Source organism: Kogia breviceps, chromosome 12 (assembly GCF_026419965.1).
Source record: "Kogia breviceps isolate mKogBre1 chromosome 12, mKogBre1 haplotype 1, whole genome shotgun sequence".
Taxonomy (NCBI): Eukaryota; Metazoa; Chordata; class Mammalia; order Artiodactyla; family Physeteridae; genus Kogia; species Kogia breviceps.
The window spans coordinates 5,835,063-5,858,476 of NC_081321.1; the positions used below are offsets into that span (position 1 = coordinate 5,835,063).

The 23,414-nt window shown below is 45.5% G+C and overlaps 2 protein-coding genes and 1 non-coding gene across 11 annotated transcripts in view; 2 read left to right on the top strand and 1 right to left on the bottom strand.

Annotated features, from left to right (window-relative positions):
* Positions 1-1,533: 1,533 nt before the first annotated feature.
* Positions 1,534-3,300, bottom strand: MRPL51 (mitochondrial ribosomal protein L51). The gene is made up of 3 exons (XM_059082613.2): positions 2,476-3,300; positions 2,281-2,391; positions 1,534-1,850 (listed from the first exon to the last, which is right to left on the bottom strand). Exons 1-3 carry the CDS (start codon positions 2,561-2,563, stop codon positions 1,654-1,656), a joined length of 396 nt encoding a protein of 131 aa, XP_058938596.1. The 5' UTR covers positions 2,564-3,300; the 3' UTR covers positions 1,534-1,653.
* The window catches only part of NCAPD2 (non-SMC condensin I complex subunit D2), a 28,404-nt gene continuing 7,771 nt past the window's right edge, over positions 2,782-23,414 (top strand). For 8 of the 9 annotated variants that reach the window (XR_010835742.1, XR_010835744.1, XR_010835743.1 and 5 more), the window contains exons 1-17: positions 2,782-3,626; positions 4,405-4,554; positions 13,281-13,356; positions 13,650-13,708; positions 14,183-14,364; positions 14,676-14,818; positions 17,044-17,171; positions 17,247-17,370; positions 17,551-17,698; positions 18,714-18,911; positions 19,266-19,400; positions 19,500-19,587; positions 19,684-19,864; positions 21,203-21,327; positions 21,836-22,075; positions 22,378-22,552; positions 23,113-23,197. Coding sequence is in view for 6 of the 9 variants with exons in the window: in XM_059082507.2 (XP_058938490.1) it covers positions 4,428-4,554; positions 13,281-13,356; positions 13,650-13,708; positions 14,183-14,364; positions 14,676-14,818; positions 17,044-17,171; positions 17,247-17,370; positions 17,551-17,698; positions 18,714-18,911; positions 19,266-19,400; positions 19,500-19,587; positions 19,684-19,864; positions 21,203-21,327; positions 21,836-22,075; positions 22,378-22,552; positions 23,113-23,197 (2,214 nt within the window). In the remaining 3 variants the exon portion in view is untranslated. The remainder of the gene's footprint in view (positions 3,627-4,404; positions 4,555-13,280; positions 13,357-13,649; positions 13,709-14,182; positions 14,365-14,675; positions 14,819-17,043; positions 17,172-17,246; positions 17,371-17,550; positions 17,699-18,713; positions 18,912-19,265; positions 19,401-19,499; positions 19,588-19,683; positions 19,865-21,202; positions 21,328-21,835; positions 22,076-22,377; positions 22,553-23,112; positions 23,198-23,414) is intronic. The other variant, XM_059082509.2, reaches the window with a different exon arrangement.
* LOC131767540 (small nucleolar RNA U85) lies at positions 13,780-14,106 on the top strand. The gene has a single exon (XR_009338746.1). It is a non-coding gene; the product is annotated as a small nucleolar RNA U85 (small nucleolar RNA).

Genomic DNA, 23,414 nt, shown 5'->3' on the forward strand with positions numbered 1-23,414 from the left:
GAAGAGGCATGAGGGATAGGGGCTATAAGAAAGGACACTGGGGAGTGTAAACCCATCTTCCTAACAAGTTAACTAGTAAGGGCCACCAACTCCCTCTTCCAAAATCACACGTGAAGAATCTGTGGAAGTTATAAGGAATCATGAATCTCAAGAATTAACAAAGACAAAGGCATAAGAATACCTTGGGGAAATTGAAGGCTCTAGTTATGTGTTCAGTTGCATCCTCCAAAAGTTTTTATGTTTAAGTCCTAACACTCAGACCTCAGAATGTACCTTATTTGGACACAGTTTCATTGCAGATGTAATTAGTTGAGATGAGGTCATATTGTTGTAGGGTGGGCCCCTACTCCAGTATGACTGGTGTCCTTATAAAATGGGGAAATTTAGAGAGACACACACACAGGGAGAACGCCTTGTAAACATCAAGGCAGAGATTGGGCTGATATGTCTATAAGCCAGGGAACACCAAAGATAGCCAGCAAACCACCAGAGGCTAGGAGAGAGGCATGGAACAAATTCTGCCTGACAGCCCTGGCGATGCCTACTCTCAGACTTCTAACCTTCAGAACCGTGAGTTCATACATTCCCGTTGTTTATGCTACCCAACTTACGGTACTTACGGCAGCCCCAGAAAACTAACACAGCTATCTTGAACCAGCACATGTGTTAGGTTTCCAAAACAAACAACAAATATCATACATAGATGTTACACATACATGTGATGAAAATACCAAAAGGGACTTGCGAGTATGCTACAGTGTTTGACTTGTTATGAATACTGATAAGTTTAAGAAACCAACAGGAGTAAACAAATATGAGTGTTTCTTAAAGCATGAATCACCCTGAAGACAAAAATAGAACATTGTTTTTCTGGAGGACCTCAGGTACAGAAGGTGGAGTTAACTGCTACTCTTCAATTCATGACATATGATCTCCACTTGTGCATAGAAAGATTTCATTTCATTTTATAATTGTTTTTCCTTATTCCCCTCCCCAGCCATAGACATTATAAATTGATATTTATAATTTTGCGTTTTTGCAAAATGTGTATTATCTTTTGCACGTGTGTTTTTATTTATTTATTTATTTTTTGCAGTACGCGGGCCTCTCACTGTTGGGGCCTCTCCCGTTGCGGAGCGCAGGCTCAGCGGCCATGGCTCACGGGCCCACCCGCTCCGCAGCATGTAGGATCTTCCCGGACTGGGGCACGAACCCGTGTCCCCTGCATCAGCAGGCAGACTCTCAACCACTGCGCCACCAGGGAAGCCCTGGAAGGGTTTTTAAAAATACATTTAACATGATGGCACTGTGGGGCAATTTTAAATTACCACTTTCAATACATGAAGGGCCAAACATCAAAAGATGCCAACAATAATTTTTTAGTTTTTAAACACCATAGGTATGGCTAGACTGCAAAGGGCAAGTGGTGAAGTCCAAACCTAAGACTATAAGACTTAGGGATGAGTTCCACTTCCTAGTTGCATGAATGAGTAAAAGTAGCATCTAGAGGAAAATAAAGATATGGATAACAGATTTCAAAGAAGTCCCATTTTATTCCTGAGAGCATACAAATCCCTTTCCTCATATGGAAAAGTACTTTCCCTTTCTCTTGGGTGATAGATACACCTCTTCCACAGTTCCCAGCATTCTCTTCTACCGGTACTTTCCACGTCGGTTAAAGCATTTGTAGAGATAGCTGATGCGTTTGTTCAGGTTGTGCAGGTCATCAATGAACATCCGATTTCCAACCATTCTCTTCTTTCGGATACAACGCTGCAATTCATTCCCCTTCCAGCCTCGAAGCCACATGGGGCCCTTGATCAGTTCTTTCGGGTGCTTTTCAAAGTTTCCTGTGTAATGTGAGAGAAGTTATTAGTTCCAAGAGGAGAGAACCCAGCCTCCACCAGCTAAGCCTTCAACACGGTTGCATCTCCCTGAGCAGCACCTAGAGACAAGACACATTACACTAGGGTAACAAGAGCACAGGCTCTGGAGCAAGACTGCTTGGGGTTCAAATTCTGGCCCTGCCATTTACTAGCCTTTGGAAAAACTACTTAACCTCCCTGTGCCTCAGATTCCTCTCCTGCAAAGTGAAAAGGTTATGAGGATTAAATGTGTTAATGCATGCGGGGCACACAGAACAGTGCCGAACACAACGTAAGTAGCCACGTGTTTGTTCTTACTATTGAGGAAGGTACCATTTCTACACAGGTGAAAAAAAGATAGTCACTACGGCATAACTGCCGTTCTGAAATTCTGCACTACGGAGTCGAGTCTTACCCAGGATCCCGATGTTGTCATATACCCCGAACATGGCCCTCTTCTCGTTCCAACGATCAACCACTTTGCGGGGCGGGAGGGTGACCCTCACATGGAACAATCTGAGAACACCTAGGGATGGGGAAGAAAAGGAATGAATCTGAGCCGCTTACTGAGAAGTAGCTCTCGGGGCGTCCGTCTGCATCAGCCACTTACCCAGAGAGAAGCTTCTGCAGGCCAGCGGCACCTGGCCCCATAGGCTCCTGCCTGCCACCAAAGAGAGGCTCCCTGCCATTGCTCTCATCTCTCCCCTACAACAGCCCACCTCACAAGCACAGGAGGGAGGGCCAGACGTGGCCTTCAAGGAGAGAACAGGAACTGTCCCCGCTGGGTTCACCAGGATACTACGTGCACGCAGCCATCTTGGGCTTTACCCAGGCAGCTCCGGGTGAGACCCAGCCTGGCCCCGCCTTCCCCAGCCACGAGCCCCGCCCTCCAGTTCCGTTGCAGAGGGTCTTTAACGCCCCGCCCAGCCGAGGCGCTTCCGGTCTACACGCCGGAAGGTTTGGAGCTCCGGAAGAGCTGAGGGGCTCGTCTCGTTGCCTAGGGCCACCCAAAGGTGAAGGTCAAACAAATTCACCCTTTCCTGTTTCCGTGGGCGTCCCTGAACTGAGGGAGAGGAAGGTCCAGAACCTGGAACCCAGAGCTTCCTTTCTCTGTGCCCCACAGCAGTTTTGCGCTGTAGCTGTTTTTATTCCCCCTATTCGACAGGGGAGGAAATCTGAGGCTGAGGGAGTGAAGAGACCTGCTGGACGTCATAAGGCAGAGGACATGGCGGAACCTGGACTAGAACCTAAGCCTTCTAACTGCCGGCCTAAACTTGCCTCCTCTCCTGGGGGTGACGGAGTGGGTCACGGTCCCAGGGGCACGGCCACTGCCCAGCTACAAACGCGGCATCCCCGGCAGGCACCGCCAGGGCCTCCTCTCCACCGACCGCGAAAAAGGAGGACCCTGTGGGGAAGGAGGCGACCGCGAGACTACGGCGGCTGGGGTGGGAGCCGGAATCTAGGCCCCGCCCTCCTCGGGCCTTCCGGCTCCTGCGTTCTGATTGGCCGGTGTCTGCAGCGAGCGTCGCGATTGGCCGCCTTGCGGCCGTTGGGATTTGAACTGCACTTTTGTGGCTTTGCCCGCGCGGCGCCAGGCTCGGAGGCGGGTTTTGGCCTCCGTTTGGCGGGTATTGGTCGGTCTCTCTACCCGCGGGAGTGCTGCGTCGCAGATTGGTGCGTCTTGTTGCCCTCCTTGGTTTTTCCTTCGTTTCAGCCCTACAGCCCGAGTTGGAGGAACGGCTGGCGAAGTGCTCTTGTAAGGTGCGGTGTTCATGGGGAGCGGGGAAGGAGAGGCCGGGAAAATCGGCCACCGGGCTGTAGGACGTGGTATTGGGCTGGGAGGTTTAGTGGGTGTGTCCTTGTGGTACGACGTGGTAGAAACAGTAAGTCTAACATCCGCAGTGGAATTTGGGCAAATCGTTTAACCTTTCTTTTTTTCGCTTAACCTTTCTTAGTCTCAGTTTCCTCATCTGTAAATTGAGCTATATTACTGTGCACTTCATGAGATTGGCATTTGGAGACTTAGATCAGGTAGGACGTTCAAATAGCCGAACAGAACCTGGCACAGAGTAGGCAAATAGTAAATGTTCATGTTCTCTCTGGAGACGGGAAGCCCATTAGCCCATACTGGGTCACCGTTTTGGCCTCAGATGAGACAGTGTCTATATACTTAAGAAGTTTTGCCCATAAAAACAGAAATAACAATGCTAACTTAACGCATCGATATGCCACTTTACCGTTCTTTAAATACTTTAATACCCCTTGATTCTTATCCTGAGAGAAATTTTGTAAAATAATCAGAGATCAGTAATCCTGTTTGACAGATGGGGCCCAGGGGGTTAAGTGACATGGCCAAAAGTGAGAGTTACAACTAGAATTAGATTCTAGTCCAGGCTTAATCTCACACGCTCTAAGATAATGTTATTAGCTTGATGTAAGACTAAAAAGTGTTATGTATCGGAGGAGGGGAATAATAGAACCAGATTAAAAAGATGACCCTTAGATATAGACCCTGACTTGTTTGCTGTTTGGCTTCTAGCCCTGTGAGCCACTTGGGGAAGGATGTCTCCCCAACTGTATGAGTTCCATCTGCCCTTATCCCCAGAGGAGTTGTTGAAAAGTGGAGGGGTGAATCAGTATGTCGTGCAAGAGGTACTGTCCATCAGACATCTTCCATCGCACCTTAAAGGTAAGACTCCATAGCTGCCACTGTGCCTAGCACTTCAAAACAACCATCCAGGGCTTCCCTGGTGGCGCAGTGGTTGAGAGTCCGCCTGCCGATGCAGGGGATACGGGTTCGTGCCCCGGTCCGGGAAGATCCCACATGCCGTGGAGCGGCTGGGCCCGTGAGCCATGGCTGCTGAGCCTGCGCATCCGGAGCCTGTGCTCCGCAACAGGAGAGGCCACAACAGTGAGGCCCGCGTACTGAAGAAAAAAAAAAAAAACAAAAAACAACCACCCACATGTGATTATATTGTCTGTCTGTTCCACTACACCACTAAGCTCCATGGGGGCATGGAACATGTCTTTCCTATTCCTTACTGTTTTCTCCCTAGCGTTGCATTACACAAAGAGTATATTCATTGACCACCTTCTCTAGGTAATTCAGTAAACAGTCTTGGTGTGTATGGTTAGTCTTTGGGGAGAATTTTATTTTAGATCTTGACTTCTTACCATATGCCAAAATAAAGTACGGGTGGTTTTAAGAGTTGTAGGAGAAGATAGCTCCTAGAATGTCTGGCACTTGACCTGACCTGTTTCAGGTAATACTTTTTTAGAGTCTAGATCACATTTCCAAGAGTGTGCAATAATGGAAAAAAGCATATGTGCACAGTTGCAACACTGTACAATATATGTGCAGTGCAGTTGCCCATTGAAACCTAGAGACGGCCGAGAACAATTCATGCATAATCAACAAGACCGCATTCATAATGTCTCTGTACTTCTTGGAAGTGTCTTGTGTCAGTTAGATTGCTTTGGAGAGTTATAGAGAGTAGAGATTAAGTCTGTGGAGCAAAGCTGCCCGGATTTGAATCCTGGCTCCACTACTCTGACCTTGGACAGTTACTGATTCTCTCTGTGCCTTGGTTTCCTCATCTGGATAATAGCCTACTTTGTTTGTTATCTCCTACAACAAGTAGGGTTCATTAATTATCAAGCATTTTGATAATATAATTCCAGCTTGTTTCTTCTTGGCCTTCCCATCATTGTTGCCAGATGACAGACAGCTCCTTGCTCTGATGTGCAGAAGTAGAAGAAGGGATTTTTCTGTCTTGTGCTATTTCTTCTTTCTTGTTTTAAAACTACCAGAAGTCTTATAACAGACTTAGCCAGAATTGGATCAGGTGCCTATTTCCCTAACTGCTGGTAAGGGAAATGGAATTATCCAGATTGGCTAAATTGATCAAGATCATTACCTAGACTTCCCTAAACCCGAACATATCACCATTTGGTAAGCAAGGAAGAGGGCAGAGTGTGGAGTTGACTGATGGGTGTCCACAGAGAGACCATTCTCTCCATATTGCGTGGATCTGTACATCACCAATGGCACAAGCTGCACACTCTAGCAAACTGTTCTTCAGTTGTTAATATGCATCACTTTGTTACATGAATGCTCGTTCCTTTTAAGAGTCCTTTTTATAACAATTGCATTGCTTTTGGTATTTAGAACCCTAAATACAAGTTCTACTATAAATACACAAGGTCAGGTCATTTAATTTGTTCAAGTATTTACTGGTGTTATGTTACGTGCCAGGCAGTGTTCTAGGCACTGGGGATACAACAGTAAATAAAGCAGCCAAGGTGACAAAGTTCTTTCTCTCAAGTCTTTCAACCAGTAATAAATAAATATGGAGTATGTCAGATGGTTGTAAATGCCAAGGAGAAAAATAAAGCAAGATAAAAAAGATTATCGTGAGCCAGGTTATGGACTAGCATTTTATGTTGGAATGATCAGAGAAGGCTTGTTGATAGGTGACGTATGAGCAGAAACCATACAAGTGAGGAAGTTAACTATGCAGATTCTCAAGGAAGGGCATTCTAAGCAGACAGGAAAGCCATTGCTGAAGCCCTGAGGTGGGGAAATGCCAATGTGGTTGGAAGGGAGTACTCTAGGAAAAGAGAGGTCAGGTGGGAGGTGGTACAGATTATTCTAGAGTCTTGCTTTTCAGAGTGGTCTTCAGACCAGGAGCGTTAGTATCATGATTTAGGAGCTTATTAGAAATGCAGGAGGAAGACCCATCCTCAAACAACTGAATCAGAAATCCATTTCTTAAGAAGATCCCCAGGTAATTCGGATGTACATTTCAGTTGGAGAAGCACTGATCTAGGGTGTTGTGGGTCACGGTAAAGACTTTAGCTTCAGAGAGAGTGAGCTTGAAAGCCATTGTGTTTTGAGCACAGGAGTGACATGGTCTGACATTTTTAAAGTGTATCTACTGTGTTGAACAGGGACTGTAAGGGGGAAGGGAAGAAGCAGGGAGCTAATTAAGAGGCTAATAAAATAATACCAGGCAGCTTACCTGGGGTGATAGCAGTGGAGGTGATCATAAAAGGTTAGATCCTGAGTGAATTTTTGAAAGTAGAGCCAACAGGATTGTTGATGGACTGGACTGGATTTACAGGGTTAAGAAAGAATTGAGGATGTTATAAATAAGGCTTTTTTTTTTTTTTTGCAGTCCCCAGGCCTCTCACCGTTGTGGCCTCTCCCGTTGCGGAGCACAGGCTCCGGACACGCAGGCTCAGCGGCCATGGCTCACGGGCCGAGCCGCTCCGCGGCATGTGGGATCTTCCCGGACCGGGGCACGAACCCGTATCCCCTGCATCAGCAGGCGGACTCTCAACCACTGTGCCACCAGGGAAGCCCAAATAAGGCTTTTTGACATGAGCAACTAGAAGAATGGAGTTGTCATTTACTGAGATGGGTAGAGTATGAGAGGAGAACATTTAGACTGTTGGTTATATGATTGTGGAGTTCAGGGGAGAGGTTCCAGCTAACGATACACATTTGGGATTTAATATTCAGCATGTAGAAGGTGTTTAAAGCTGTGAGATTGGAGTAAGTATTGATGGACAAGAAAAGCAGTTTCAAGACATAAGACCTACGACAGTCCAACATTTAGAGGCTGGGAAAACGAGAGAGAACCAGTAGAAGAAACTAAGGACTAGTTGTTGAGGCAGAAAGTGAACAAAGACGCTAAATTAAGAGAAATTTCAAAAGGGAAAGGAGAGATCAGCTACACATTTAATTGCTGGACTAAGCACTGTGGCAATGGCTGGTAACCTTGAACACTATTTCAGAGCCATGGGAATCAAGCCTGATTGGAATACGTTTATGAGAAAATGGGAGGAGAGGGGTTAGAGATGATGAGTTTAGATAACCCTTTCTGGTTGTTTTGCTTTAAGGAGTAGCAGAGAAATAGGGCGTAGCTGGAGGAGGAGGCAGAGTCAAGGGAGGACTTTTTTTTTTTTTTTAAAGATGGGCAACATTACACGTGTATGTGCTGAATGGGAATAATGGGGGGGGGGGCAAGCTGACGCTGCCCGAGGGAGAGTGAGCGACTGCCGGGAGCAGCACCCTTTAAGGAGGCAGAGTGTGCGACCTGGTGCTGGGGAGGCGGTGGTCTTGTTAGAAAGTGGACACCTTACCCACAGCAGCAAAGAAAGGCAGAGCTCAGGGCACGGATGCAGGTCGTGCTGATAAATACAGAACTTGGCGCAGTTGGACTTTCTCTTCTGTCCGATTCTGTTTTCTCAGAGAGATAGGAAGTGAAGCCTTTAACTGAAGGTGAGTTGGGGGAAAATGATCTTGATGTTATGAACAGAGGAAAGGTGTGAAATAATTGCTTAGAAGAAAGCAAATAGGCCTGGGAACTTGTTATAGGCTTACTAAGAGATACTAAGGGCTACTTGAGGTCATAAAGGGAGAATAGTTGGCATGGTTTTATGTTTTTTCGAGCCACTTTTATTTGTGTAGTTACATAAATGGAGTAATCAGTCAGTGGGATTTAATCCAGATTTACAAGAGGAGTAAATGTGTTAATAATTAGTGGAAAAAATTAGAAATATCATAATGTCTAATGATAGAGGAACACTAAGTTAATTGAGGTACATTCAGTGGAATGTTATACAGTCATTAAAAACTATTACAAAGGTTTTTTTTAATATCCTTATTGTAATATTAAGTTTTAAAAAACAGAACGGAGGGCTTCCCTGGTGGCGCAGTGGTTGAGAGTCCGCCTGCCGATGCAGTGGACGTGGGTTCATGCCCCGGTCCGGGAAGATCCCACATGCCGCGGAGCGGGTGGGCCCGTGAGCCATGGCCGCTGAGCCTGCGCATGCGGAGCCATACTGAAAAAAAAAACAAACAAACAAAAAAACAGAACGGAGAGTTGAATATGTGATATGATCTTAACAATAGAAATAGTATGCATAGAAAATAAACTGAAAAAAATTAGCCAGATGTTAACAGTATTTATTTCTTTCTCATTTTCATTTTACTGTATTTTCCAGATTACAGAAGGAGGTTTGTAACAGTGGTAGATAGCTTACAAGTACTGAGTTACATTTTGTGCTAAGTATTGTCCTGACTGTTTCACGTGGATTATCTCACTTAATCTTTACCAAAAAATTCTGAAAAGCCCTATGAGGTATGATCTGTTATTATTCCCAATTTACAAAAGAGGAAACTGAGACTTGGTAAGCTAAGTAGCTTAGCCTGGTAAATGTTCAAGCCACATGTAAACCTAAGCAGGATGACTAGACTAGATCAGCGGGTGATGCTTCAGAGAAGTAAAGAGGGGTGTGAATGGAGAGAATCATTGGATGTAATAAAAAATAGGTAATGGGTAATCTTTGAGAGAATAGCTGTTAGATTGGTAAATCTCAGAAACTAGGTTTCAGGGAATTGAGAAAGATTACACAAAATTTTAAAGGGATATGAGAGCAAAGTCAAATGAAAGGCACTGATCATTTATGGTTTGTTTGTTTTAAAGAAGTAGGGGCCTGAGCACATTGTCAGGAAAAGAGCAATCCCTAGAGAGGATGAAGCCAGAGGTGAAAGAAAGGAGACAAGTCTTTGGGGCAGTGAGACAGCTTAGCTTTAGAACAGAAAATCTTTTCACTTGAGACGGAAGCAAAGAATGGGAAGGTGTTGGCAGAATGACTTGTTGACAGAGAGGCAGGATTACATGAGGGAGCCCATGCTTTGGGTCTCATTCTTTTTGGTAAAGTAGAAAGCAGTCATCTACTAAGAGAGGCAAAGCATAAGAACAGGTATAAAGAAAGGGGGGAACATGCTATGAGTATAGTGCTAGGGAGTCAGTAGGAATTGGAGAAGTAAAATAGTTTGTTAAACATCGCAGAGGACCAGGTTGTAGTTGGACAGCATAACACTGCAATATGATGAATCAGGTCAGTGAGCCAGCAGTGATAATGTAGTACAAGGTTCACTTTCTAGGCAAACCCACTTCTTACTGCAGCAAAGAAGAATTTGGTGGAATTCTTTCCTTCCCCATCCACAGAAAGAGCTAGATATACAACTTGGTTCAAAAGTTAACTCCCGGGACTTCCCGGGTGGCACAGTGGTTAAGAATCCACCTGCCAATGCAGGGGACACGGTTCGAGCCCTGGTCCGGGAAGGTCCCACATGCCACAGAGCAACTAAGCCCGTGCGCCACAACTACTGAGCCTGCGCACTAGAGGCCGCACATCACAACTACTGAAGCCCCCCTGCCCTAGAGCCCACACACTGCAACTACTGAGGCCATGCACCACAACTACTGAAGCCCACGCACTCTAGGGCCCACGTGCCACAACTACTGAGCCTGTATGCTGCAGTTACTGAGCCCACGTGCTGCACCTGCTGAGCCCATGCACCACAACTACTGAAGCCCATGCGCCTAGAGCCTGTGCTCCACAACAAGAGAAGCCACCGCAATGAGAAGCCTGCACACCACAATGAAGAGTGGCCCCCACTCACTGCAGTTAGAGAAAGCCCACATGCAGCAACAAAGACCCAACGCAGCCAGAAAAAAAAAAAAAACTCCCATACTGCCTTGCTACTCTTGCATGTTGTAAGTCATAATTAGCTGCTACTCCCTTTTATACTGAAGTTTTTATATAGAAGCAGTACAGTGAAGATGAAAAGAGCGCTAAGTTTGAGAATCAAAAGATGCTGGGTTTTCAGGGAGTTCCCTGGTGGCCTAGTGGTTAGGATTTCAGGCTTTCACTGCTGTGGCCCAGGTTCAATCCCTGGTCGGGGAACTGCAGCACCCCCCCAACCAAAAAAATGCTGGATTTTCAAAATGTAATACAAGTACAGATGTCCCCCGCCTTACGGTGGTTCAACTTATGATTTTTCTGCTTTATGATGGTGCAAAAGCAATATGTATTCAGTAGAAACCGTAATTTGAATGTTGAATTTTTATCTCTTCCTGGGTTAGCAGTACGTAGTAGGATACTCTTCTCCTGATGCTGGGCAGCAAGCGCAGCTCCCAGGCAGCCGCGTAATCACAAGGCCAACAACCCACACCCTTAGAGCCATCCTGTACCCAGGCAGCCGTTCTGCTGCTCACTTTCAGTACAGTGTTCAATAAATTACGAGAAACATTCAACACTTTATGATAAAATAGGCTTTGTGTTAGATGATTTTGCCCAACTGTAGGCTAATGTAAGTGTTCTGAGCATGTTTAAGGTAGGCTAGGCTGAGCTATGATCTTCAGTGGGTTAGGTATATTAAATTTTTGACTTACAATGTTTTCAACTTACAGGCGGTTTTTCAAGATGTAACCCCATCATAAATCAAGGAAAATCAGTGGTAACAAATGAACCTAAGTGTATTACAGATGTTTGACGTAATCACACTAAAGGATTGCAGGAGAAAATAACTAACCTAAGTAACTAGGAAACCCAGTATTTCGGTTTTTTTGTTTTGCTTTGTTTGGCTGCGCTGTGTGGCATATGCGATCTTGCCTGACCAGGGATCGAACCCGCGCCCCCTGCGGTGGAAGTGCAGAGTCTTAACCACTGGACCACCAGGGAAGTCCAGTATTTTGACTGTAAACTGTATATAAAAGAACTTACACGATTAGCGTAAGGTAGTTAGTAAATTTTTTTTTTTTAAGGGGTTTGGGTTAGCAATTCTGAAACTGTTTTATGTGTATACTAGGATTAAGCAAATATATAAGTGAACTTATGCTTCTAATATTTATACAGAGAGATAAAAATATACAGGTGTGTGCATTTATACCTACATATATGTATATCCTGCTTTTCTCTACTGATGGGGCCTAAAAGCTCCAACAGCAGTGATCTTAACTAGGGCCTAGAACTTGGTTTCTACATACCATTCTTTCATAAAAGAAACCAGGACTCCAGTGAGAATGTTTGATTCCAGGACTGAGCCTGGGAAGGTACAAGACAAGCCTGGAACATCTTGTGGTACAAGAAAGTAAGAGAACAAGAGTGAAGGGAGCATGTCAGAGACACAAGCCAAGTTGAAGGAGCTCCCAGTGGTCAAGTATGGGACAGTCTGAGCAACAAAATTAATAATAAGAAGAATGGATTAAAACAGAATAAAAGGGGCTTCCCTGGTGGCGCAGTGGTTGAGAATCCGCCTGCCGATGCAGGAGACACGGGTTCGTGCCCCGGTCCGGGAAGATCCCACATGCCGCGGAGCAACTAAGCCCGTGAGCCATGGCCACTAGGCCTGCGCGTCCGGAGCCTGTGCTCCACAACGGGAGAGGCCACAACAGTGAGAGGCCCGCATACCGCAAAAAAAAAAAAAAAAAAAAAACAGAATAAAAGAAACATTCATGAGCCCGTTCTGTTTTAAACAAATAATTGGATACATAAATGAAGGGAAAGTAACAGCTCATACTTAGCCTGGCATTCCCATTAAGTAAGCATAAAAGGAATGATGGAAACAGACGAATCACCATTTAGTAAAAGTAATAATTGTGGCGGGCAAGAATCATCCATAGATGCTTAAATAAATGGGCAGAATGTGGTGAGAAACAGTATTTTCAAAGTATCTCCCCACAAGATGCTTATTAGTTGCAAAGGGGAAAATAGTAACTTTGCAGCGGAGACCCCCAGGCAAACACTACCAACTGATCAAAGTTAATATCGCTAGTAATAAGACATTGGCATCACCTACTTCTGGGTATGATGCATGGGAAGGACCCGTCCTCCCTTTCTCAGTGATCTAGCCAAAAGTGCATGGCCTCAATCTAATCATGAGAAAATAGCAGACAAACCCAAAGTGAGGAACATTCTACAGAATAACTGGCAAATACACTTCAAGTGTCAAGATCATGAAAGACAAAGATTGGAGGAGACTAAGGAGGTATGACAGATCAATGCATTGTGGTATCCTAGGCTGGCTCCTGGTCTGGGAAGAGGACAGAAATAGAACAACTGGCAAAATTCAAGTAAGATCTGTAGATTAGTTAATAACATTGAATTAATGTTCATTTCTTGGTTTAGAATAGATCCTTGTACTATGGTTATATAAGATGTTACCATTATCTGGGTGAAAAATACAGGAACTGTACTGTTTTTGCTACTTTTGTAATTTCAAAAATTAAAAAAAAAAAAAGATCCTGAGTTTGTGTTCATTACTCAGTTGGACAAGTCACATAACTATTCAGACATTTAATTTATTTTCCCGTAAAATAGGCACAGTACTGTTTGCTTCATCCAGTTCAGAGATGTGGTAATAAAACTCAAGTAGGGCTTTAATTGTAAAACAGGACAAAGTGTCAGATGTTATTATAATAGTAGATTACATTGAAATGAAGTGTCTACTTTTGTGATTCTACCAAGAAAAGCAATTAACTCCATTTTCTGCCATGAATAGAACTTACCAAAAAGGCCTGTCCCCTCTGTATTGATTAGTTTCTTTCATCTTTATAGCATTTCAGGCTGCCTTTCTAGCTCAGGGGCCCCTGGCTATGCTGGAGCATTTTGATACCATCTACAGCATTCTGCAGTAAGTACAGACCCCTCTGATACTTTAAAAAGAACTGGTGGCTATTTGCCCTAACTGCATGTTAGTCCTGAAATTCCAAATTATAGTTCACTGATAAATGGTTCTGGTGCTGATATTTCTACTCATGAGCATTCACCCCAGCTTGCCACCGTATTTATTCAGTCGAGTAATTTCACGTGTTGTTGTTTTTTTTTTTTTAAGTATTAGATTCCTCAGGTTCGATCTGATCTATTAGAGTGGGCTCTGCAGGTTCCTGTCTCACCCTACCCCCCCGCACTTTCTTTCCCTCATAGTCACTTTCGAAGTATAGACCCTGGCCTCAAGGAAGATACTCTGGAATTCCTGATAAAAGGTGTTTATGGGTCTGCGGTGGGGGTAGGGGATGGAAGGTGTGTGTTGCTGTTTGTTTGTTTACTGTTTCCTGCCACATGATGATATCAAGGCTGTGGTGATTCAGTTGGTTTGGCTAAGCCCGGGGACCTCTGACCTCTAGGTCTGTAATCTTGGTGGGCAATACAGAGTTACGTGTGTTCACTGTAAGGGCAGACCAACAATAAATTCTCCCTACTCTTGAACTGCCTCTCTTCAATAGAGGCAGTTCCTCCTGTTGCCAGAGAGAAATTGGGATAACTGGAGTGAGAGAGTAGGGATAGGGCATGTTCAGGATATCAGGGTCAGGGGTCCCAGGGGACTTAGCTTGTGTTGTAGCCACTGAGAGATGAAACACAGATCTTTGGTAATCTGATGGCTGCAAGTGCTAGGGGTTTTGAAGCTGGGTCGTATGAGGAAAGTGAATGAAACTGACTCCAGATCCTGCCCCTCGCAGTGGTATCCCGCCACTCCCAGGTACTTCCCGCCATCTTGGATGATGCAGCTTTGAGTGGGTCAGATAGAAGCGCACACCTAAATGCCCTCAAGATGAACTGCTATGCTCTGATATGCCTCTTGGAATCCTTTGAGACCATGACCAGCCAGACAAGCCTCATGGACCTGGACCTTGGTGGGAAGGTAATTTGTTATTCCTGGCTCACTTAATATGGGATCTGGGGAGATACGGGAATTGGTGGGAAAGATGGAATTCAGTGATTCTGCGAATCTTTTCCTTTCTGCCCTTGACCCATGTTTAAGGTTTATGAGGAGGTACTCAAAAGTATCATAATGTATCTTTTGCTGACAAGCAGCTCTTTTGTATTTTGGAACTTGTAATACTTTCATCTTACCTTCTACCTTGTCTCAATACTGGATAATTTGGGCACTCAGACTAGCAGATGGTGATCCTTTTGGCTTCCCTATTTTTTCTTAAGTATATCCTTTTTTAGGGTAGGAAAGCCCGGGCCAAGGCCACCCATGGCTTTGACTGGGAAGAAGAGAGGCAACCAATTCTTCAGCTTTTAACACAGCTGCTTCAGTTGGACATCCATCACCTGTGGAGTCGCTCAATAATCGAAGAGGAGTTTGTCAGGTGGGTAGTTGATTGCTATAGGTGACATTGGCTGTGAGGAATGAGGGCTCTGCTGCTAGATATGCTATTTATGATGTATGTATGTATGTATGTATGGCTGCGTTGGGTCTTCGTTGCTGCACACGGGCTTTCTTTAGTTGCGGCAAGCAGGGGCTACTCTTCATTGCAATGCACGGGCTTCTCATTGCAGTGGCTTCTCTTGTTGCGGACCATGGGCTCTAGGCGTGTGGGCTTCAGTAGTTGTGGTGTGCGGGCTCCGTAGTTGTGGTGCATGGGCTCTAGAGTGCAGGGTCACTAGTTCTGGCGAATGGGCTTAGTTGCTCCATTGGCAGGTGGATTCTTAACCACTGCACCACCAGGGAAGCCCTAGATATGCTTTTTGTTTGTTTGTTTTGTTTTGTTGTTTTTCAGTTTTTTAACTTTTTTTTTGAAATAATTTCAGATTTACAGAAAAGTTGCAAGAATAGTACAAAGAATCCTCTATACCCTTCAGACTCCTCAAATGTTAACATTTTACCACATTTTCTTTACTAGATATGCCTTTTAAATACTTCATTTCATCCCTCAGTTCTGTCTGTAATACACAGAAGTATTCCCATTACGTTGAGTTGTTTGGAAGTAGATAATGAAGATTAGAAATCGCATTGAATTTCTCATCCTTAATGCCATTTATTCATTTATGAAACAGTATTTACTGAGAATCTCCTAGGTGCATGGCTGGTGTCATTAAAGTCACTGAAAACCAGCGTTTCTGCCCTGTTGGAGTTTATATTTTAGATCAGAAGACAATTTTTTAAATAGGTGAAAATATAGTATCTCTTACAGTTTATTACTGTGGAGAAAGATAGTGGAGGGAGTGGGAAGTTTGATGGGAAAGGGTTGTAATCTTTATCACCTGTTCTAGCAAGATCTCTTTGAGATGGTGACATTTGAGCAAAGCCCTCGAGAAGATAATGAGAGCCATGAGGATATCTGGAGGGAGAGCAACGGCAAGGGCAGGAAACAGCAAGGACAAAGGAGGGAGTGTGTTGAGCACATATAAGTAAGAGCGCTGAAGCCAGAGCTGGCAGCTGAGACAGGGTGAAGGGTAGGCTGTGAGGTCAGGGCAACAGGGAGCCAATTGCAGGTCCTCATAGGCCATCACGGTTTGGCATTTATCAGAGGGAAATGGGGCCACTTGAGTTCCGAGCAGGGCAGTGAGGTGGTCTGGCTTGTCTTCAACAAGGTCATCCTGGCTGCTGTGTTGAAACAGACGCTGGAGGGAAAGGAGAAAAGCAGGAGACCAGTAAGGAGGCTGTGGCGGTCACTTGGGCAAGAGATGACAGTTGCTTAGGCCCAAGAGGGCGGTGGAGATGGGGAGAAGTGGATGCAGTCTGTACTTGTTCTTTAAGGAGAGGCCACGGGATGAGCTGACAGAGGTGTGTGAGGTTTGAGGGAGTGTGTGGTCGAGGGTGACTCACCCAGGGTTTTCGCCTGAGCATTTGGAAGAGTGGAGCTGCCAGTAACTGAAATAACGGGGAAGGCTGTGGGAGCGTGTTTGGGGGGACAGTAGAAGTTCTGCTTTGGACATAGAAAGCTGGGGCTGCCTATTAGACATCCAAGTAATGTCAGATTTGGTTGTGGAGTGTACAAAGCTGGAGGAAGACAGGAGAGCGGTCTAAGCTAGAGCACACGTTTGGGAATATAATGTATTTATATAAATGGTATTTGTAGCCATGCGGCTGAATGAGATCACTGAATCAGTAAGCATAGCTAGGAGAGAGCAGAAATCCAAGGACTGTACCTGGGGTGCTCCAGCATCAGGAGAGTGAGGTGAGGAGGAAGAACCAGCTGAAGAAACCGAGAAGGGAGTCTGGCCTCCTGGTACCAAATGAGGCATGTTTCAAGGAGAAAGAAGTGACCAGCTGGGTCAGATGCAGCTGAAAGGTCAACTAAGATGAGGATTGCATTGGCCATTTAACAATGAGAAGTCAGTGGTGATTTTGTCCTGTCTTTTATCATATATTCAGCTTCTGTGTAGACATTATAACTGGTTGAAAGTTGGTAATCCAGAAGGAGGAAGTACCTATCTGGGGGTCAGCAAAGCAAAGCAACTTGGTGTAGAAGGCAATAGAATAAAGAAAACTAGAAGATCCTGACTGGGGCAGCAGAGATGGAATGAATGAGGCAAGACCAATGTAGCTGAGTCCAGACCGCTGTCACCATCTCAACTCTTCCTTTCTCAGTTTGGTTACTGGCTGCTGCTACCGCCTCCTAGAGAACCCCACCATTAGTCACCAGAAGAACCGCTCCACCCGGGAAGCCATAACACACCTGCTTGGTGTCGCCTTGACACGTTATAACCATATGCTGAGTAAGTTAGCCCTCCGCTCTGCCCCACCACCCTTTTCATTTTGCTCGTGAGTTCTCATGTGGAGCGCTTCCTCAGGTGCCACTGTGAAGATCATCCAGATGCTGCAGCACTTTGAACACCTGGCATCTGTACTGGTGGCGGCAGTGAGTCTGTGGGCAACGGATTATGGCATGAAGAGCATAGTAGGAGAGATTGTAAGGTGACCCTTCCTTCTCTACGTTTCTAATTCTCATTCCCTCAGGGAGAGTATAAAGATGGGAAGTTGCTTCTCTGTGTAACATTAGATTCCTTCAGATATTAGATACCAACTTTACCTTCCCGTACCGGGACCTGAGTGATTACGTTATGCTGCTATGGCCGTGTTTATTCCCCCGTGTAGAGAGATTGGACAGAAGTGTCCCCAGGAGTTGAGTCGGGACCCTTCAGGGGCAAAGGGCTTTGCCGCCTTCCTGACAGAACTAGCAGAGCGTGTCCCGGCCATCCTGATGTCCAGCATGTGCATTCTGCTAGATCATCTGGATGGAGAGGTAGGTGGTCCCCTGGGGGTCTCAGGTTTTTCTAGGGGTTTTAAGTGCATTCTTGAAAGGCTGTTTCTTAACAAGAAGGAAGCTTTCCCGTGAAGTCAAGTTGTCTAGGCTAATCACTGTGGCAGTTCCTTCCTATAGAGAAGCAGATGAAGTTTATTGAATTAAATAAAGAGCCACTTATTAATCCTATTTCAGCATCACACTGGTTTCACCCAGGTCTGGTAGTGGAGATGACAGTTCCACAGCTTCAGTCTAGTGAGAGTGACTCAGCTGTGATTCTGGGTCCCACCCATTCCTCAGGATGAAGCCCCTTCCTGCCCACCTGGTTCTCAGATCCGCCCATATCATCTGTCTTATCCCTCAGTGTTAGCCTGGCTGCTTCCCAAACTGAATGCTGGCACTCCTCGGCGAATGTCAGAAACAAAGACAGTCTGCTTGTTCACCTACTGTACTATAATTTTGTATGCAAGACCCCATTCTCTGGCTCTCGGCCTGGCAAAAACCCCAAACACTATTCTCCATGATTCTGTAATGGACTTGGTTGGCACTAGGGCTGATTTCTGTTTCCCTGTCAGTAAGATGTGGGAAGGGAGATGTGAGGGAAAGGCGGTGTTTATTAGTAAGGATCAGAGGCTTTGAGGCCTCAGATGAAAGGTAGTAATTAATGCTTTTCAAACGTGTGTTGCTGGATGGATGTGATTTTATATTCAGCTGCCACCGTGGTTACCTGGGTGAGCCTTGTGGGGAAAAACTGCTCTGGGCTCTTGTTTATTTTGTCCCTACATTCTCCTCTGACCAGACAAGCCCCATCTGGGATTCAGCTTTTTCTAGTGACCTCAGGAGTCAATGAATACCTGTTGGGCAGTTGACCAGAAAAAGTCAGAGCTAAGAAGAGAAAGCTTAACCTTGCCTAAAGGCCTTACCCTTCTTTGTGCCTGGATGAGCACAAGAGTTTCAGAAAAGGACAGCCAGTATGGGGGTGCAGAGGCTCATACCAGCCTCATATCCCTCTCAGCATTACGTGATGCGCAATGCCGTGCTGGCGGCCATGGCGGAGATGGTGCTGCAGGTTCTGAATGGGGATCAGCTGGAGGCGGCAGCCCGAGACACCCGAGACCAGTTCTTAGACACCTTGCAGGCCCACGGCCACGACGTCAGCTCCTTTGTGCGCAGCCGCGTTTTGCAACTCTTTACCCGAATCGTCCAGCAGAAGGTGAGTGGCCTTTGACATGATAAAGATACACGGTACCCCTCTATTGTACAGACCGAAGAAGAGAGGAATCCAGGGTCAAAAGAAAAGTAGCTATGTCAAAGAAGAGTCGAGAATTCAGGATTCTCCTACCAGTAATAAAGGTCTTCCTCCATCAAGGACAAGGATTCTGGGCTCCATTTAAGGACTACAGTATGTCTTAACCACTACAGACGGTCCTCTTGAGCTGTTCACATCCCGTAGAAAAGTTTCCTTAGAACGAGTGGCTAGCTCATGTAGAGTGTACGTCACGATCATCGTGAGCAGAATGGGGGGTGTGGGGCGGGGTCTGACCCTGCCTTCCTGTTCCGCACACAGGCTCTGCCCCTGACTCGCTTCCAGGCAGTGGTGGCCTTAGCAGTGGGGCGTCTGGCAGACAAGTCGGTGCTGGTTTGTAAAAACGCCATCCAGCTGCTGGCCAGTTTTCTCGCCAATAATCCCTTTTCCTGCAAGGTAAGTAGCCTGGGCCCACCCAAAAGAGAAGGAATTAAATGGAAACAGAAGTGAAATTCCATGACTCAGTGACCCTGACGTTCATTTTTACCTTGGTAGCTTAGTGATACTGACCTTGCTGGACCGCTGCAGAAGGAAACCCAGAAACTACAAGAGATGAGGGCCCAGAGGCGGGCTGCAACTGCTTGTGAGTAGTTGCTGCGGGGGGGTTCTCACCCCAGACGTCCTTCTCCTTGTAGCCGGAAACTCAGTGCAAGAGTCTAAGTGAGGCTTTCTCATGCAGCCGCAGTGCTGGATCCAGGGGAGGAGTGGGAAGCCATGCTGCCAGAGTTGAAGGCTACCCTGCAGCAGCTGCTGAAGCTTCCCCAGGAAGGAGAGGGGGTGCCTGGGGAGGTTGCCGAAACAGAGACGGCGGAAGAGGTGGAAGGACGCATCCGTCGATTGCTAGCCAAAGCTAGTTACAAGTATGTGAAAGAATGGGGTATTCTCTCGTGACCTGTTAGGTTTCGAGTTAACCTTTGAGAAACAATGTTTTTTTTAAACTGAAGTATAGTTGATGTACAGTGTTGTACTAATTTCTGCTCTACAGCAAAGTGACTGTTAATACACATATGTACCTTCTTTAACAATGTTTTTTTTAAATGAACTGCACTTAGGGTATGCTGCCATCAGATGGTGGTAGGTGTTTTCATTGCAGTAATAGTCTGAACACCAGATTTATGCCAAAGGCAAAGTCTACAATTAAGCATGCTTTTCTACTTTTACAAATGTTTAAAGAAACTACTAAAACAACTAAACGTAAATCGTGTTATAATTAAATATGACCAAAGTCCGGCTTCATTTGAAGAAGACGACCTGTAAGTATAATCCTAGTTCTATAAAGTAAGTTACTTAAACTTTCTGGGCCTCAGTTTCATTATTTATTTAAAAATAGTTGATTAGGTCATAAGATCTCTAGTGGCTTTCTAATTCCAAAATGTGTGAGCTGATAAATAATAACAAACGTGCTCAGTTGTGCCTTAATCTTTAAATCAACCTGGTATAAATCCTGATCTTAGAGACAAGATTTTTGTGACTAGAACTTGAGAGCACCTTGGCAACAAAAGTGTTATAGCTGCCCACAGGCACTCTGACATCTCAGCCCCAGGTCATTAGTTTACTTCTTACCTAATTAGGCTGCTCAGAAAGGCTGAAGAGAGGGTGGCTAGTTGGCTCTCGAACTCCCTACGTCTCTCTGGTGTCTCTTTGCTAAAGCATAAAAGGCAGCCTGCTCTGCCTCCAAGCATGCTAGTGATGAGTTAGGAAAAGGCTTCTTCTCATGGTAAAGATGTCCCTTCCTCCTTCAGCAATCCTTGGCAGCCAGTGCTGGGTGAAGTTATTAATAGCTGAGGTTCTGGCTTCCAGTTACAAATTTAAACGTGTTAGAACGTAACTTTTTAACAGTTTGATAGCAGAGTTTTGGGGGGTTTTTTGTTTTAAGCAGGAAGCTACTTTTTCGTAATTAGACAATATATTCACATTGTACAGTATTTAAAATTTGAACAAGGATGTGCCATGAAAAATCCCTTCCAAACCTGCTTTCCAGCCAGTTAGTTCCCTTCCCATAACGAGCCTCCTTCTAGAGATAATGTGTAGTCACACAGTCAAACATGTCTACATTTTTTCCCTCTTTTTATACAAGTGACAGAATTCTCTACCAGTAGGTCTAGGTTCTTGATGGAATCATGACACAGGCTCCCTGACACAAGGCTGCAGTGACACTCTTATGGGTGCCTGATTGGTGACAGGTGATATTTTGTCAGGCAGGCCATCATTCTCACTCAAGAAGCCATAGGCCACTTCCAGGAATCTGAGCCTTTCTGTCATATGGACCCAGAGGAGTCAGAGAAGACCGGGTTCCTGAATCTCTTAGAAACTATCTTCAAAGGTAAATTCCTTTTCCTTCTTCAGTCAGCAAACAAGACACTTGAGCTGTAATTACAGACCATTTACTTGATGTCAGACGCCGGCCTGGCTGGCAACCTGGTGCTGAAAGAGGCCAGAGGCGTTAGTGGTGCTCCTGCTCTGGAATGGAAGCAGCCTGCGGGCCTCAGATTTAGTCACAGGGTAGGAAAGGTTATTTCCAAACCGTAGAAGGCTTGAGGAATCTTTTTTGAGAAATGAGCCAACATATTTTAGGATAAATTCTAAATTTATACTTTCCTAGTGGGAATTCCCCGGTGGTCCAGTGGTTAGGACTCTACATTTCCATTGCAGGGGGCACAGGTTCCATCCTTGGTCAGGGAACTAAGATCCCGCAAGTAGCGCGGCACGGCAAACAAACAAACAAACAAAAAAAAGCTTTCCTATTGTAGAAACATTCAGCGATGTTTAGAGCTGTTGGGTTTCCCCATATACCCTTGAACGAAAACCATCCTGTAATTCTATAACTCTAGGCCCAGCAGCTCCCACACAGGAGAAGAATCCCCAGGGGGCTGTGGGGAACTTGGGCCCAGGAGAGACTGGCTGTAAAGACAAGCCCAGTGTGTCAGAGCCTGAGAAATGCAGGGAAAACGATGAGCTGGTGAAGCAGGAGATGCTGGTGCAGTATCTGCAGGACGCCTACAGCTTCTCTCTGAAGATCACAGAGGCCATTGGCATCATAAGCAAGATGATGTATGAACACACAACTACAGGTACGCCGGCATCCCCTCTGCAAGGACTGGGTCTTGGAGTTGGAAGAACCAGTCTTGTCCGTATTTTATTGATGTCTCTCCGCTCCTTTGAAAGGCCCGGATTCTTACTTCAATTTTCTTTGTGTAGCCCTGCGGAGTGTGCATGTAGTATTTCACGGGGCATCTAGGGGAGTTGGCGTCCTCGGCGGGGAAGCAGGAGGAAGGCTTCCGCTCACGTGTTGCTACATTAAGAAAGTTTCCGTCTTTAAGTGTCGGGGGAGTTTTGCCAAGCAGAGAGGTGACATTTGTGTCTGTCCTCTCAGTGGTACAGGAGGTGATTGAGTTCTTTGTGACGGTGTTCCAGTTTGGGGCCCCCCGGGCCCTGTTCGGGGTGCGCCGCATGCTGCCTCTCATCTGGTCGAAGGAGCCTGGTGTCCGGGAAGCTGTGCTGAATGCCTGCCGCCAACTGTACCTCAAACCTAAGGGGGACTCTGCCAGGTAGATGGGCTGTGTTTGCCTTTGCTAACTTTCCTGAAATCAGCTTTTCACAGGCTGTGTCTCGCCTCCTGAAGGAGTGGGGGTGCGTGGGCACCCTTCTTCTAGGGAAGTTCTAGCTCCAGAGGCACTAGGTCTATAATGGGCTCGGGGTGGGGCTGAACTTCCAGTGAAACCCATCCTAAGCAGTTACTTGGTTGGTTTTTGTTTTTCTTTTTATTGAAGTATAGTTGATGTGTACAATATTAAATGTTACACGTGTGCAATATAGTAATTTACTATTTTTAAAGGTTATACTCCATTTATAGTTATAAAATATTCCGCATGTACAGTATATCCTCATAGCTTACTTTATATATAACAGTTTGTACCTCTTAATCTCCTGCCCCTATGTTGTCCCTCCCCCTTCCCTCTCCCCACTGTTGCCCGCCGGTTTGTTCTCTGTATCTGAGTCTAAAGCAGTTGTTTATTATTTGACACTGTGGTGGGATTGCCTAATAACCTGTTTGCCAGGTTCAGCTTCTTGGTCTTTTAATGACCCCTGATCTCTGCTGTTCCCACAGAGCCAAGGCCCAGAATTTGATTCACAATCTCTCTTTGCTGCTAGTGGATGCCTCAGCTGGGACCATTCAGTGTCTTGAGGAAATTGTAAGTCTCCTCACTTTGACTTACTCATTCAGCAAGTATTAGTGAGTGATTACTGTGTGTTCAGCAACTTACTCAGCCCTGCAAAGAAGTATAAGATCATTCGCTTTCAAGTCTAGTTGGCAGCCCCAAACACAAAACATTTCTAGAGCAATGCGGCACATTGCTAAGTGGCCCAGGCAATGGTTATAGTAGCGATAGTGATATAATAATAACACGT

Excerpts from the sequence above, each read along its gene's own strand:
- MRPL51 (XM_059082613.2), bottom strand. The coding sequence starts at position 2,563 with ATGAGAGCAATGGCAGGGAGCCTCTCTTTGGTGGCAGGCAGGAGCCTA. Across the intron at positions 2,392-2,475 it reads CTGCAGAAGCTTCTCTCTGG|GTGTTCTCAGATTGTTCCAT; the intron begins GTAAGTGGCTGA and ends CCCCATCCCTAG. Across the intron at positions 1,851-2,280 it reads TGACAACATCGGGATCCTGG|GAAACTTTGAAAAGCACCCG; the intron begins GTAAGACTCGAC and ends CACATTACACAG.